General features: G+C 40.6%; 1 protein-coding gene and 1 long non-coding RNA gene across 2 annotated transcripts; one reads left to right on the forward strand and one right to left on the reverse strand.

The window, feature by feature from the left end:
• Positions 1 to 4,005: 4,005 nt before the first annotated feature.
• On the reverse strand, positions 4,006 to 8,559 carry LOC120436278. Its single transcript, XR_005610292.1, has 3 exons — positions 8,396 to 8,559; positions 4,485 to 4,553; positions 4,006 to 4,233 (listed from the first exon to the last, which is right to left on the reverse strand). It is a non-coding gene; the product is annotated as an uncharacterized LOC120436278 (long non-coding RNA).
• Positions 8,560 to 12,662: 4,103 nt separating this feature from the next.
• LOC116328958 (coxsackievirus and adenovirus receptor homolog) lies at positions 12,663 to 16,484 on the forward strand. The gene is made up of 3 exons (XM_039607036.1): positions 12,663 to 12,780; positions 14,044 to 14,376; positions 14,708 to 16,484. The coding sequence occupies exons 1-3, from the start codon at positions 12,723 to 12,725 to the stop codon at positions 14,812 to 14,814; spliced, it is 498 nt and encodes a 165-aa protein (XP_039462970.1). The 5' UTR covers positions 12,663 to 12,722; the 3' UTR covers positions 14,815 to 16,484.
• Positions 16,485 to 16,709: the final 225 nt, after the last annotated feature.

Here is a 16,709-nt window from a genome sequence, read left to right on the forward strand (position 1 = left end):
CAGAGTCGACCGCGAATGACTAAGATGTCGGTGTTGACAAGTCTTTTTATTTCATTCACACAGACAATGAATACTGAACAACATACATTAAACCAGGTGTCTCCCAGCCCAGTAGTTACCAATCATGCGAAGCATGGCTGGTTTAACACGACGGGCATAACGACTTGCTTCTAGCAGCTGCGCAATATTGTCGTTAATTGCGCATACTATATGTTGTGATGATCTCAGTTCAGTCATGGTGTGTTCTGCAATTCTGCTGAATTGTGTTTTAGTCCCATCGTCTGTGTACGAGCGTACAAACAGGCGAATGGCAGGGATGAATCGGTCTGTCTTGAGCCTCAGCATCACATCGTCATAGTAGGTGTCAAAGTAATACTCGGGCAGTTCGAGCAAACAGCTGTGTTGCACCTGACTGGGTTGAGCTGTTCGACACCCGTAGCATGTTTCCTGTAGAAAGGCGTTTAATGCCAACATCACCAGGTGATGGGTTGCAAGCTTGATGTCGATAATGGTTTCCTCACACAGACCTGATCCTGTAGGATCCTGCAGCATCTGTGGAGAAGGGGTGGAGTTGGTGGTGTCTGGATTAGCAGCGCAGGGCGGTGGCGAGTCTGAGAGGTCCCACGCTTGCATGTCTCGCTCTGAAAATGGGAACAATAAAAAAGATTTTATATTTTGTTGCATAGATACACACACACACACACACACACACACACACATTTATGCCACTGTATAAAACCATATCCTTAAACCATGTAGTGCGGCTCTTCTATGCTCAGAGGGTAAGGATTTAACCTCCAGTTTTCAACCCCTCTGGCACCAACAAGACTTTCCCTGTCATCACATACCCTGAGAATAATAAAGTCATCGGGTCTACGGTTAAAACGGTCAGCCTCGCACTGTAAAGCTCAGGGCCTGTTGGACTGTTCCACTGGGAAACATACAGCATCTCTGGGAAGCCCACATTGTCCAAGTCCGCACAAACAACAGTGCGAAAGAGTTTCCAGTTTCTAGTAGACATGCGTTGTGACTCCCCCCAAACACTCCCTCACCACAATCTACGCGAAGTATAACTGCTCCGTTGGTATATTTAACGGTATACACATACCTATTACTGCCTTGCTATTCTAACTTAAATTTAGAACCATCTACGACGCTTTTACAGCGTTGCTTTTTACGATGAGGGGCATCGGGTACATACACCTGTACACGTACCTAGAGCTTCTGTGGCTTGGGCGATGTTCTGGCTGTTCGTCATGGTTGATCCCGACGTCATCCCGCACTCCTTAGTTAGAGGTGTTGTTTGCCCTATATAGCTTTGTGATCCTGTAGAAAGAATGAGAAATACACATTTAAATGTTACTATGTGTGAAACAGGTAAGATTACTTCTAAACAATGAGGCACAAGCTGTTTTGTGTGAGAAGAAGAAATACAAACCTTGTGTATGTGCCGCGTGGGATGTCCCAGTGTGCCATGTTCCTAAAAATCAGGCTTTTGTTTAGAAGAGAAAACATTTTGAATATTTTTTGATATACAGTTGTATAAATTTAAGAATCCGTTATAGTCTTGTTTTACCTACCATATATGCTGTCCATGTTGAAAAGAAGGCTCTTAGGTTTGTTGTCCGTGCTGTGAACAAAGTGTTATGCTCTCAATGGCCGATGTAAAGGGTTAGTGTGGCTGATCAGGGCATTTTTATATAGGTGGGGTTTGTTTCAGCTGGCCTCTGAGATGCAGAGATAAAGGTGTAAGCAACAGGTGAAAACCTGTTTGAATGGTCAGTGGCAAGATGAAAAAACTTTTGGTGGCTCCGATGGACCTCTGACATAAGATAAAGGAGACTGTTTGTATTGAAAACTATGGCAGTACAGTTGAGATGCTCTTGATAAGGATGACCTCTTCTGCTGCCTGTAGGGGGTCTAACTGTAACCCCCCTCTGTCTAACTGTTGCAGAGTTAAGAATCTGAAGTATCAGAGCAGGAATGCCTGCTGTTTGTGGTATTCTGTTTGAAACTATTACCCCCTGTGTGTTTCAGAGCGCTAAAGAAAAAAGCAAAATGCTCCTAAACTAGTTAAATTAAAAGTAAAATGCTCGTGCTGATGAACGAAGTGTTATGCTCTCAAGGACCGATGTAAGGGTTAGTGTGGCTGATTATGGCCTTTTTATATAGGTGGGGTTTGTTTCAGCTGACCTCTGAGATGCAGAGATAAATGTGTGGGGGTGTAAGCAACAGGTGAAAACCTGTTTGAATGGTCAGTGGCAAGATGAAAAAACTTTTGGTGGCTCCGATGGACCTGGCTACGCTGGACCTCTGTCATGATAAGATCGCTAAAGAAAAAGCAAAATGCTCCTAATGCAGTTAAATCATCTATGTGTGTTTGTGCCTAGTAGATAATTAGAGGGCTAGTTGCATTAAAGGAACATTGGGGTTGTTACAGTGTGGCAAGTTGGGAATATGTGTTTTTAGAAGGTGGAAAACTTTCTGTTTAAAAACTATTAGCCTCTGTGTGTTTCAGAGCCCTAAAGAAAAAGCAAAATACCCTAAACTAGTTAAATTAAATCATCTATGTCTAAATAACAGAACTCTGAGACCTATACAATCCTTTAAAAGAGTTTAATTAAAACACATAATGGTTTCATTAAATAAAACGCTATTAAACACATGTAAACACATATGACCTCTGAACTCACAAGTCCGTTCACGCAAGAAAGTCCGTTCACGCAGCGCAAAGTCCGTTCACGCGCACACATGAACGCGGCGGCGGGGATGGGGGTGGGGGGGGGGGGGCTAAAAGCTACAGGTATAATACTACTCCTGTACATGCATTGTTTATGTCCTGGTGACCATTCAAATAAAAGACAGAGCAGATAATGCTTCATAAATAACTACCAATGCAGCATTTCATGATGGCTGCAGAGTGATCGGATCTGCTTCTAGAAGGAATTTCCTGTGTGACGCCAAACTGGTTACCTTTAAAATGTTTTATTAAAGACAAACAAATGTTCCACTTCATCCTGAGCTCTACGTTCAAACTGTTCCAGTGCAGCTGTACAACTGTAAACACACACAGAATATGATTGAATAAATAATATATAATATAGAGAGGAGCAGTGTTGGTCAAGTTACTTGAAAAAAGTAATCAGTAACTAATTACTGACTACTTCCCCCCAAAAGTAATCCCGTTACTTTACTGATTACTTATTTTCAAAAGTAATTAATTACTTAGTTACTTTTTTCAAAAACGGTTTACAACCTGAATAGGTGATAAAGCGATAGATCTTTCAGCCCAATTCTACTTTTTCTGCATAATTTATCATACAAAATGTAATCAAATGTAATCAAAACGTCTCTTTTTATAACTTGTTTTATTAGTTTTACTCTTTTAACTTTATGCATCAAGTAAAAATTAAATTATATGCAACATTCTCTGACTGGAAGAAATTTGTTTAACAATTAAACCTATTTTCTGCACATTCCAGCACATAAAATAAAATAGTTTTTTGTGTTTACACTCTTTCAAATAGATGCAAGTAAAACACAGCAGAAAATAAATAAAATCAAAGACTAGCGGTCCTGTTGTTCTATTTTCACCTGTAAAGCAGGACTGGGGTAGGCGGAGGTTTACCCTGGTGCAGGTGTGCCGCGGCGGTCAGTGGAAGAATCCGCGAGTTTCTCTGTGAATTTCCCATTATGTCGTAGAGCACTCGGTCCTTGCTTGGAAGTTTAGGGTTTTTTTTCGCTGTAAAATGTTTTCTTCCCACGCACAACAGACACTAATGTTTTTGTCACTTTTTATGGAATCAAACTCAAAATAAGGTCAGTACTTCCACGCTTTAAACGCTGCACGCTCATACTCTCTCCCGCACTCGATATATTATCCATTGTTGATCTGCACACAGCTGTTGTCACCAACGTCGCACTCGCTTACGTCACTGTCATGAGACATTCTCGCAAAAAAATCACGGTTTTAGTAACGCAGTAACGCAGCGTTCCTATGGGAAAGTAACGGTAATCTAATTACCGTTTTTGCAATTGTAATCCCTTACTTTACTCGTTACTTGAAAAAAGTAATCGGATTACAGTAACGCGTTACTGCCCATCTCTGGAGAGGAGTGCAGGGATGTGTTTGGAAGCCAGCTGGACGTCACTGGTCAGACTGGTTACACTGTGGTGAAGGTGTGTGGTTCAGCTTCAGTGAGGAGTAGATGACCGCTGGCTCTGGTGGAAGATCTGAACACAAACACACAGATTAGAGAAAGTTTAGATAAACATGAAAAAAGACCTGCAGCGCTCTGTTTATGACAGCAGAGATATTCACTGACTGATGTGAGCAGGAGCAGGTTAAGTCTTCTACACTGCAGAAGGACCAAAGCGCTGTAATGTTTCCATTGTGGTTTTCCCAGTGTCTGCTGCTGCAGGCTGAGACTTAAGCTTTTAAAATTTTGATTTAGGGTTGGACCTTTGAAGAGGAGCAGCTGTACCTCTGTGTCTGCTGTTTGTCCTGATGGTGATGTCTCCATAAATGATGTCAGCTGTTCTCTGCACTGCAGCTGCAAAACAAGACAAAGTCATGTGAGAGATACAGTACTTTTTGTGCTAGGGTGAGATAAAGATGGACTTTTCATGATTTAGAGCTGCAAACCTGAGGCACATTCTTCACAACACATCCTCTGTTTAACCTGAAGCGACTTCAACACCTCTGATCAGTTTAGCTCTCAAAATAGGAAGTTTAATGACCACAGAGCTGCTCAGGTGTTAAAACGATGCAACTGTTTACACCTCTTGTAAAGGAAACCTTTTTTAAATGATTTAAAATGAATGTTTTTACCTGACTGGCACAGCATCACCATAGAGCTGCCCTGTGCGCATGTGGTACACAGAAAACATAAAAGCTTCTGTTCACTGTGAGAGTCAAATGGACAAACTTTAAGATAAAAAAAACAAATATTCTGTGCAGTTAAAGGGATTATATTTGTGTTAACATCATTCATTAACAGCTTCAGTTCTACCTCATGTCTTTTTGTTCATGCTACTGTCTCCAAACACCACACTGCCACCTTTATTTTAACTCTTGCGGCCATCCTTCTGTCACAAATCAGCTCTAACACTCGTCTCCACCCACTCCACCCTCCTATTCATGGTAAATGGTAAATGGCCTGTATTTGTATAGCGCCTTTCTAGTCCCTAAGGACCCCAAAGCGCTTTACACAACCAGTCATTCACCCATTCACACACTGGAAGCACACTGGAAGCACACACTAGCAAGCTACACTGTAGCCACAGCCACCCTGGGGCGCATTGACAGAGGCGAGGGTGCCGGACACTGGCGCCACCACCAGTAGGCAATGGGTGAAGTGTCTTGCCCAAGGACACAACAACTGTCCAAGTCGGGGCTCGAACCTTCCGATTACAAGGCGAACTCCCAACTCTTGAGCCACGCCCTCATGAGAGGGCGATATTCACCTCTCCTGCTTTTGATGGTTGGCCCCAGGTATTCATACTCATCCACCTTCACATCTCTACTCCTAGCATGTTCACCTTCCCACCTGCCTCCCTCTCATTCACACACATGTATTCTGTCTTGCTTCTACTGACTTTCATTCATCTTCTCTCCAGAGCACACCTCCACCTCTCCAGCCTCTTTTCCTCGTGCTCCGTGCTCTCACTATAAATCACAATGCCATTTGCAAACATCACAATCCATAGAGACTCCAGCCTGACCTCAGCCTGTCCGTGACATCACAAACAAGAAGGGGCTCAGAGCAGATCTCATACATGTCCTGCTCCACCCTCACATACCTATCTGCCAATATTGACCTCCTCATGCAGTACCACAGTTCCTCTCTTGGCTCCCTATCACATGTTTTCTCTAGAGCCACAACAACACAGTCCAGCTCCGTCTAACCTTCTCTGTTGTCTCCATCAACACTCTGTAAAGGGGCGACCGTGGCTCAGGGGGTTGGGAAGCGCACCTGTAACTGGAAGGTCGCCGGTTCGATCCCCGGCCTTTCTGTCCTGGTCGTTGTGTCCTTGGGCAAGACACTTTACCCTACCGCCTACTGGTGTTGGCCAGAGGGGCCGATGGCGCGATATGGCAGCCTCGCCTCTCTCAGCCTGCCCCAGGGCAGCTGTGGCTACAACCGTAGCTTGCCTCCACCAGTGTATGAATGTGAGCGTGAATGAGTAATGGCATTGTAACGCGCTTTGGGTGCCTTGAAAAGCGCTATATAAATCCAATCCATTATTATTATAATTAAAGAAAGCATCTGTGGAGCTCTTTCTCAGTGTGAAGCCGTACCGCTGCTTGTTGATCGTCACCTCCACTGCCCTCTCTCCTACACATCTCCACATGTATGTCATCTGGACTAACAGCATTTCCACTCCTTCATTTCCTCTACTTCCAAATTAACAATGTTGATCCTGTGCCAGTATTGAAACAAAATAAACTCCATTATAAAGAAGACTGTATGACTCTTGAGAAGTCATCTCTAAATAGAAATAAGGTCAATTGTCCCACTTATAATAGGATTTTTTTTTTTAGTTTTTGTGTTTGGACAACTGCCTGAGCACAAGAAATGTGAGCACAGACGTTTTCTCAGTGTTCTGAGCATGTGCAGTGGACTTTGTGCATGCAACTTTGTAATCCAGCAGTGTAATTACTCACACAGCATGCTAACATGAAGTCCCAGAAAAAAAACATGATATTTAGTATTAAGCCAAAGTTTAGAAAACATTTATGATTATAAATGTTGGCCTGATGAAGATGTTTAAAAATCTCAGCCATGGACGTCATGGAGTCTTTTGTGGAAAGAGCAGAGGACTTTTAAAGAGTTTCTAACAGGAAACTGTTTGACTCGTCTCGACCATCTGCTGAAGTTCTTCTCACTGATGATGAGGTGGCAGCTGCTGCAGGATCTCTGTCTGCAAATATCACAGATTTCCCTCTGATAACACAATCATTATGGTTACTGCTGGTTTGAAAGCTGGAATATGAATATTTATAAGAATAATGGAAAGTCAATGGAAAGATTTTAGTCAGTAAAACTTGGATGAAGCTGGAATAAAAAAGAACTAATTTTTTCTGAAAGCTGTGCTAAAAGGAAAAAGAGCTTTTCTTTCTTTTAGTCATAATACAGGAAACTGGACGCCAGCAGAGCTACTCACATCAAAACTCTGTGACCACAAAGTCTCAACTACATCATCGCAATCAACAAAGGAAACAAAAGCTAACTAAAAATATCCAAATGTGAAAATATATTTTAAAAATGACAAATTATTATCAAATGCGTGAGGAGAAAATGATGCACAAATACAGCCTGTAGCCTATTTTTAATTTAACACTCAAGTAGTAATGTGAAGGTCTGTGGCTCAAATCAGTCCTCACAAAGATAGAAGTATAAAAAATACACTTCATCTGTAGTATGTGTTTTTAAAGAAACATTTCACCCTATAATCACACCTACACATGTTTGGTTTGCAGTGCTTCTACTGACATTAGTGTGAGTAACCCACTGATCTGTAGTGGAATACATTTTAAGAGTAACCTTCCTAACACTGCCCACTACAGATTACACAATACATACCCCAAAATGTATTTTGTAACATATTCCGTTATGTTACTCAATGAGAGTAACGTATTCTGAATACTTGCTGTGTGATTTATTACTATTACTGAAAGTTACTGATCATACCAATACCAACCAGATTTTTAAATCTTAATATAAAATGAGTAACAGTAGGGTGGACATTAGGTAAGGCTGCACTTTTTGCAGTGATCTTGTATTGAAAACTATTCCACGCGTATATAAAACAGGTCCGTGGCTCCGAACCGTAGCAAAGGGACCTCTGGCTAATACGTCGGGCTCGTAGCTGAAAAATAGCTTTACTTTGTTGTCTGGGTCAACTTTGCTAGTGAGAGACAGAGAGAGGCGTTGAAAGGCTGCTCCAAGGGAACTTATTGTTTTGGAGGAAAACACGAACACAGCAGTGTAATCCATTTATTTCAACAAAGTAACTGGATTCTGAATACCACCTTTTTAAACGGTAACTGAAACGGAATACAGTTACTCATATTTTGTATTTTGTAATTAAATACATAACACTGGTACATGTATTCCGTTACTGCGCAACAATGATAGTGGAATTCATTTTAAAAGTAACCTTCCCAACATTGTATGTATGTAAGGAACAGTTCACTCCATAATCAAACTTACGTATTGCAGTGCTGCTTCTACTTAGATTAGTGTGACTAAACCACTGATGAAGATATCTGATCCAGTATAATGAAACTAACTTACTCACTCACCTTTTAAGCCTAAGTAGAGAAAACGGATATGATTTTGAGGTGAACTGTCCCTTTAAACGTTAAGTGTGAGCAGAATGTGTGTCTCACCTTCAGGTTTCCTTGGGACACATCGTCTCACCAGTACAACCAGCAGCAGCCCGAATATAGAGGGAACAGACACCAGCACAGAGAGAGGAGGGGAGGAACGCTGAGGAGGAGGAGGAGAGGAAAATGAGGAGGAGAAAGAGGCAGTGGAAGCTGATGGAGGAGGTGAGGTGGAAGAACCTGGAACTGAAACTAAAACAAAAGAACACATGAATCTTTGTGGTCAGTTTGAGTTTCTTTTGACGTAAAATCTGCAAAAGAAACAGAAACCTCACCTGTGACAGTGATCCAGCTGGATGGAGACTCTCCATGACCGCTGATGTCACACTTGTAGAGGCCTTCATCAGACCTGGAAACATGCTGGATGGTCATGTGACCTGTAGGCTGCTTCCTGATGAGGGAGCCATCTTTATAGAAAGCAGCTGGGAGGTTGGAGGGAGTGGTCTTTGTTTTACAGAGCAGAGTGACGTCATCTCCCTCCATCACAGGGAGGACAGGACTCTGCAGGATCACTGATCCACCTCAACACAGAGACAAACTACAGCATTTCATCCATTTACACACAGCTTCATCAACACTAACTCCACACACTCAGCTTACCAGTGACTGTCAGGTTAACCATGTTACTGATGGGACCCTCTCTGGACTCACACCAGTAAACTCCACTGTCCTGAGGGAGAATGGCACTGAGGTTACAGGAAGAACCAGCTGGTGTTCCCCATTCCTCACACTCAGCTCTGTTGTCTGTTGCTGTGTTTCTCCTCAGAGTCCATCCAGCAGAGCTGTCGTCCTCCTCACAGCTCAGAGACACAAAGGCTCCTTTAAGGAATTGAAAGCTGCTGGGACTCACAGTCAGACGAGCTGTGAGAGAATTTATTGTAATTTGAACAAAAAAGTTAAAAAAAAGATTAGTGTTTGAGGTGAACTGAAGTTTATTCAACAGATCGTGCCAGAACACTGCATAAAATAAAGCTGGTTGGTTGATTTCGCTGCCTTGATGTAGCTGCTAAGTTCATTATCTGTTTAAATCTATCTCCTCCCCACTCTTCTTCTGATTGGCTGCCCTTCTGAAACAGACAGTATGAACAGCAGCATGAACCTTTCTTTGGTTTGAACCTTCTGGTGTTGGTTCTCTGTACGCACACATAAAATAAGGAAATGACTGTATTGTAGTGGTGTTATGTTTAACTGATCTAAACCACTGACTTCACTATTTTCAATCAAATATTAAACTGAACCACATTTTTTAAAGAATAATTGGAGTTTTACTGGATTTGTAATTTCTTTGTAAGTTCTTTTTACTTCTGAGCTTCCCCTAACACACACACATCTGGGACTAATCTGTCTTTTATTGGTTGGTGACGCTCTTTGGGTCTGTTTAATTGTTCTTTGTGTTATTCTGTCATAAAAACAGGTTCACTAACCTTGATTTGTTGCGTGGCAGAGTAGAAACATTAGAACTGAAAAGAAAGCACAAGATCATAAAGATTCAGTGTCTTTTAGTGAGTTTTTGCTTACAGGAGCAGTGACCACAAACTGAGTCTCAGACTGATGAACTCAAAACAATTCCTTTGAACAGGATGTGATGATGCAGTTTAACACTGTGGTGGTTTACTCAGAATTTCAATGAATTTAAAGAAAGCAAACTCTGAACCTGTTAAAACCTCCTGCTAATGACAGAACCAGCTGAATTAAAACACTCAGATCGTCACTAGTATTTCTTTTTTCATTGTACTTAAAGTTTCATTTTCTTTTTAAGAGTTTTGTCACTGTTTCTCTCATGGTCATTAACTTCTATACATAAGTAAACACAAATATATCTGCTTTATCTCACTGCTGTTCTCAGCCAGAATCCCTTAAATGCACATATTAAGATTTAAAAAGAGCATGAGGTACTTACGGAGCAGCCACAGATGAGGTGCTTTTCCCATCGTACCACACAGAGGTGTGAGACCTTTCTGTTTCCCCCCGGCAGTTAAGCCCACCTCCTTCCTCTCAGTAGGACGATTTAGAGTCTGTGGTTTATTTGTAGCAGTTCAGGAAAAAACAGAATTTATAACCCTTTAGGTTTAAATTGAGATGTGAGTTTTAATAAAGCCACAAACATGAAACAATGAAAAACATCAGCAGGGTTGGTTACCCGATTGTTTTTAATCATAGAAAAGTGATGTTTAGTGTGTTATATTTAAACAATGATTTTTTTTCAAACAAAAAGGATCACATAAAGATTCTCTCCAATTAAAATCCCATTTTAACCTTAAATGTTTCTTCTGGAAGAAATCTCATCTCTTTGGATTTCTGAGACACAACTAATCAAAGTTACATAAAATGTCTTCATTTTTATTTAATTAATTCTTTTTTTAAAACAATGATATTTAGTCATACCTGTACTTTCTGGGGTATATAAACCCCCCTTTTAGTTGTAGTGAGAAGTAAAATATAGTTTTAACCCACTGAGAACATTAATGTGTTAATAAAGTTTATTTAAAAAAGGGTGAAATATGTCCTGATCCTGATCTGTTTATTTACCAGTGGAAGGTGGGTGTGATAAAATGAGGTTATGCTTCTTCCTGCTTCTTTTTGAACATGGAAGTCAAAATAAAGATTCAATGCAAACTGAATCCACGCTCCAATCCAGTAGGTGGCGGTAATCTATGGGGTTAGAACGATTCCACCTTAAAATGAAACTGAAAAAATATTTAAAGTAAAAAAAAATATATTGTAACTGAAATAAATATACTGAAAAATCTTGTACTGAAAGTGAAAAAAAAATGATAGTGAAAAACAATTAATTGAAGATTTTTCAGTACATTTATTTCAGTTACAATGTTTTGTTTTTTTTTTCAGTTTCATTTTAAGGTACAGGGCATCGTTCTAACCCCCATAGCTGGGTACTCTTTTTAGGATGGGGAAACATCCGACCACGTTATCTGATTGGTGTAATGTTATGGAGACGGTTGAACATTTGCTTATTAGTTGCAGGAAATATATAAGTCAAAGGAGAGTTAAAATGGGTGGTGGAATGGAACTTACGTTTGAAAAGGTGGTTAATCAGTTAATTCATGCTGAAGGGAAAGGAGTGCTTTTTCGTTTTTTAAGAAACACTGGTCTCATCAAGGCTCTATGGCAGGGGTCGGCAACCTTTCTGATGATGAGTGCCATCTAAAATTTCCTCAGAGGTCAATGTGCCATATGATTGCATTAGCAATAAATTTCATAACGCTCTATATTAACAGTTACAGACTATATAGAACCACTTTATAGAATTATATTTGTTCACAGATGTTGGCAGCTATCAGTGAATAGTCATCAGCTATTTTGAAACAAAAAAAAGACACTTTTTATCCATAACAGCAAATGAACTGTACAACAGAAAATACAAATGCTATTTATGGTCTCCTCACAACAATGATAAGAAAAATAAACTGGGCCAATATGACATGTCTGTTAATACAGGGATACACATGTTAATGTGATCTCTGGTCTCCCACTCAGAGACACAGGTCTCCAAGTGTCCAGCATTCAGACGGCTACCTGAGGACACTCATGTGAGAGAAAATCTGCTCACACAGATATGTAGAGCCAAACACTGTCAATAAGGCCTCTGCAATGTTCTGAAGACAGTTAAACTTGTCAGGTAGTGATGTCCAGCAGGTGAAAATGCAAACTCCATGAACACACACAGCTGTGGATTCCAGCTGCGTTCGTAGTTCTGCAAACTTTGACCCCCACAGAGTCGAGCTTTTCAGTTCAATCAGCTGCATTTCGATGTCCTCTGTGTCCAGCCAGTTAATGCGAGACAAATCCAGCTGCTCATTAAAGCTTTCTGGTTTGATGAGAAAAGAAAACATTGATCCACCTGAAAGTCCCGAAAACTCATTGTGAATTCTGTCTCGAGCGGAAAGCTCCTGAAGCATTTGAAGTGTCGGAATGTGGAAATTTCAACATCGCTTGAAATAACTGCCAGCTAGCAATTACAAGTTGAATCTGGTAGTTGGGGTTGTTCGCTAAGATGCCGTCATTAAGAAGCGGCATAACTAATGTGTCTATGCGAGCTAATTTGCGATGTGCATCGCTGGCCCGGCCATTTATTTTTTAAAGCACCTTCTCAGATTAATTCCCTGCGTGTCGTGCCATCAGTTAACCCTTCACGTGCCAGCTGTGGCACGCGTGCCCAGGGGCGCCGACCCCTGCTCTAGGGATATGGAAGTGAAGTGAGAGGAAAACCCAGGAGATGGCAGTAATGCAACATCTGTGGATGCAAGCTGCCGTTAAAAACGACAGAAGAAGAAGATTACAGTGACAACTGTTACTCAGTTTTTCCACACAAATGTTGTCCATTGCGGTTTTCCTGTCTTTGCTAATCATCTTGGTTTCAGGATTAAAAGGTGAGTCATGGTGAGTCACAGTAACTCACGGTGAGTCACAATGACTCACGACTCACCATGACTCACAATGAGTCATGGTGAGTCATTTGGAGACAGGAAGAGGAAAAAAAATAAACGTTACGCCATCGTTTGTGTTTACATGTTACAAACAAAAGCTGCTGGTGTGTTTTAGGCTGTAGCTAACATAAACGGGAAAACAATTTCAGCGAGTTATTAACCCTGTAAGACCCAACCCATCAACAAATAGCCAGAAAAGTCAGATTATTTTTTGAGATGTTTATTAACCCTTACAACAAAATCCACAAAAAATATGTTTGCTGTATCATGTTGCGTACGATATATTTTTATGATATATTTATTGCATCGCATTTAATACATTGGGCGTTTTTGGTAACTTTTTGTTAACAACAATGTTAATTTTAGACAAAAAAAAACAGTTTTGCTCATAACATTTTGAAATTATGAAATCATGTTAATGAGGTAGAGGTCTCAGAAACTCACGTATCAAATACATACAAAGGGCATTAAAGGGTTATGGGAAGTAACTCCGCTGTGTTGGAGTATGAAAGCTACAGCTATACATGAGCTATATCTATCAGAGAGGCTGATTTTACAGCCTTTTTCTTGTTGTGTAAATGTGGCGTCTACATGACTCTTAAACCAGGGCAGGTTATGCGTAGGTTACCATGGTGCTCTGATAAGGTGAGAACCACCTTTGTGATTCTGTAAACTCCGACCCTTTACTTGTCATATCACACTAAACTGTGCTGAAAAACTTAATGTCAATTTACTCACTGACAAACGCACCTGCAGCAGATTCCTCTCTGGTCTTTATTGTTTATTTGTCTGTGTCTGTGAGGCTTTACTGCTGAAGTGTTTTTAAGCATTCACAATGTTTTATAACAACTGAAGTAAAGTTCAGAGTTGAACAGACAAAAACAAATCCTGTCACATCTTCCTTGATGTACTTGTGGACATGCAAGCAACATGCTGGCACAGATGGCTTGTCAAAGATTTTGAGGCTTGCAGAGGAGCAGGTGACCATTACAGTAATACTAAAACACACTAATGCTTTTTTAGATTTTCTTCATTTCAATAGTCCCTGCGGTCCAAATGGTTCCTGTCTCTGGATGGGCTCATCTACTGGAAGAACAAACTGTAGAGAGGGAGTCCAACCAGTTGTTCAGCACAACATATCTGACAGACATGCGGTCTTAAACATGACTAATTTCTTTCTTTTGTCGTTGTGTTTTAATCACACAGAGCTCATTGTGAATCCTGGACAAGATGCCCCTCTTCAGTGTCAGGGTCCCAGAGATGCAGAGATCACCCTGTTGGAGTGGAACAGAGCTGACCTCAAATCAGATGAATATGTCTTTATGTACAGAAACCAGCGCCCGTATGAAAGCTACCAGCATGTGTCCTTTAGAGGCCGAGTGGACCTGATGGATCCATCCATGAAGGATGGAAATGTGTCTGTGACACTGAGGAACGTCAGGCTCAGCGATACAGGAACGTACAAGTGTCAGATTACAACCAAGGAAACAGAAAGTGTCGTCCACGAGTGCTCCATCAACCTCACAGTCACAACCCCAGGTAAGTTTGTAGAGGTGGAACTTGGAGTTTATGATTCATTAATAAGTCTGAGAGAGAAAATAGAAACGATAACCTCTGCAGTGAGTGTGCTCTAATGCTAATGAATGCTTTTTCTTCTGCTGCTGCTGCTGCTTGTGTTTGTGGGTGAATATGGTGAAACGCTGAGATTCTACCTGACAGTTCTTAACCAAATGCCTGCAGATGCTTTTATTACTATTTTTCTGACATCTGGGTGACTGCTGACAGCTGTGACATCACCTCTGCTGAAAACTGGAACTATTTTCCTGCCACCGCAGCCCTCTCACATGTTTCTGCTCTGCTGGTTTCACAGATAAAGACTCCAAGACGTCCAAGGATGGAGGAGAGAGGGATAAGTGTCTTTCTGTCACCATCCTTGTCCTGTCAGTTTTTGTTGTGCTTATTACTGATATTATGTAATTACCTGCAGAACATGAAAAATATGTCTGATATCTTGGCTACTGAGAGTCCAAAGTATACTACTGATACAACTTCTTCAGTCACTTTATGTTGAACTTTTAAAAACTGTTTGATTTTCAACCAGCTGCAATCATCTTCTTCCTTTTTGCTAACACCTAATCAGTCGTTTCAATTAAGCTTACCTCACATTTAAGATCACTGGCTCAGGAATCTCTGGACTGTGTAGATGTCCGCAGACATCCTGTTATGCCCTCTTGTACTTGCATGTCTGTGATGCAGCTCGATCCTCTTTAATGAGGCAGAACTCTGACTTTTCAAATGATTTTCACTTTTGGGAAGTGGACAAAGTCACAGAGAGGCTAATGTGGTGAATAGGGTGGTGATCAAAGGTTGTTCACACTGTAGACTTTAATGTACTGAGAGAGTACTGAGAGGTGCCGACACCTCCTACAATTTGTGTTTAAAACTGACCTGAATTTCATGGCTGAGCAGTTTTCTGATGAAGACATTCAGAGACTGACTAAAAACAGCAGCTGCACCTAAAACAGTCCAGAGGTTTCTGATTTTTATGAATCTGTTCTTTGGTTTGTGAAGGATGCACTATTATAATATAAGTGTATTTATTAAAGTTCTGTTAGTCCGTGTTGAGGGACCATGATCGGCTGTTGCCACTCATCGTTTATCGTGATTCAGTTTGTTTTTAATGCCCAGCAAAAAATCCTGACAAATATCCAACACAACAGCCTCTGAGTGATGAACCAAATACATTTTAAATAAGCAATTTATATAATAGTTGGAAATCTATCAGTACATGACTGGATTAAATCTGTTCAAGAAACTGTGATCACATTATTGTTAAAATGTTACCATATTCCTTTTGCTTTTCCTTTATTTTTTATTAACCGTATGTGTGAATGTTTTGTTTACACACATCTGATTTCATCTAGAAGACTGAAGGGTTTGTTTGGTGGTTTTCATTGTGAGGCTTTTTATTTTGTCTCTGAAGTAATGCTTTAAAATCTAACTTCTCCACCTTTTTTAATGCTTTTAAAACCCTATTTTTGGTCAAAGTCTGAAAATGTTTAAAACAATTGATGTCAGATTTGACTGCTGATTCTATGCATGCATATTTTATGCCCCGGAGACCATTAATATTAAAGGAGGTGTAGATGATGCTTCACAAATAACAACCAATCAGTGTTTCCCGATGGGTGCAGAGCATGGAGATGTGCTGTCATCCTGCAGATGTGGTCTCAGAGATGAGTCCATCCTGTGGAGATGAAAGCTTAGTTTAACTTTGTCGTCTGCAAAGCTGATCTAATCTGACCTGGAAGAGAAAACAATCTTGGAGTCATAACAACTGATTATGGTGATCTTAGACTAGTTACTTTTTATTTTTTTAAATGTCCCTAAATGTCTGTATTCATCTGTCCTTTTAACAGGAGCTGCTTTTATTTCATTTTTATTTCAGTTGTTCTTGTTCTATGCTGCAGAATCCAGCTGTGCACTAAGAGCTCTTTGCAATCCCCAGTTTTTAAAAATGTCCCTAATTATTTGCTTTTTAACAGGAGCTGCTATTTTTTCTGTCATGACAAAGTTAGAGGTGATCTGCAGCTCCTGTTATTCATGCTGTGCCCTTTGCTTCCTAAATAAAAGCACCTGACCGGTCACTAGTTTGTTTTTTTTGGTCCGTCAGGAAACAAGCATGCAGCTCATGAATACTTTCTGTCAACAACGAGAAGCCTTTGGTGAAACTTACAGAACAGCAGGTCCTTACACAACCCCACAGGAAGTCATAGCTCATCATGTTTTTGTTTTTTTCCTGTATAATTTTACAAGATCACATCTGAACTCACAAAAGTCTCTGTGTGGCTAAAACAGACTGTTTGTGTCAC

Source organism: Oreochromis aureus, linkage group 3 (assembly GCF_013358895.1).
Source record: "Oreochromis aureus strain Israel breed Guangdong linkage group 3, ZZ_aureus, whole genome shotgun sequence".
Classification (NCBI taxonomy): Eukaryota; Metazoa; Chordata; class Actinopteri; order Cichliformes; family Cichlidae; genus Oreochromis; species Oreochromis aureus.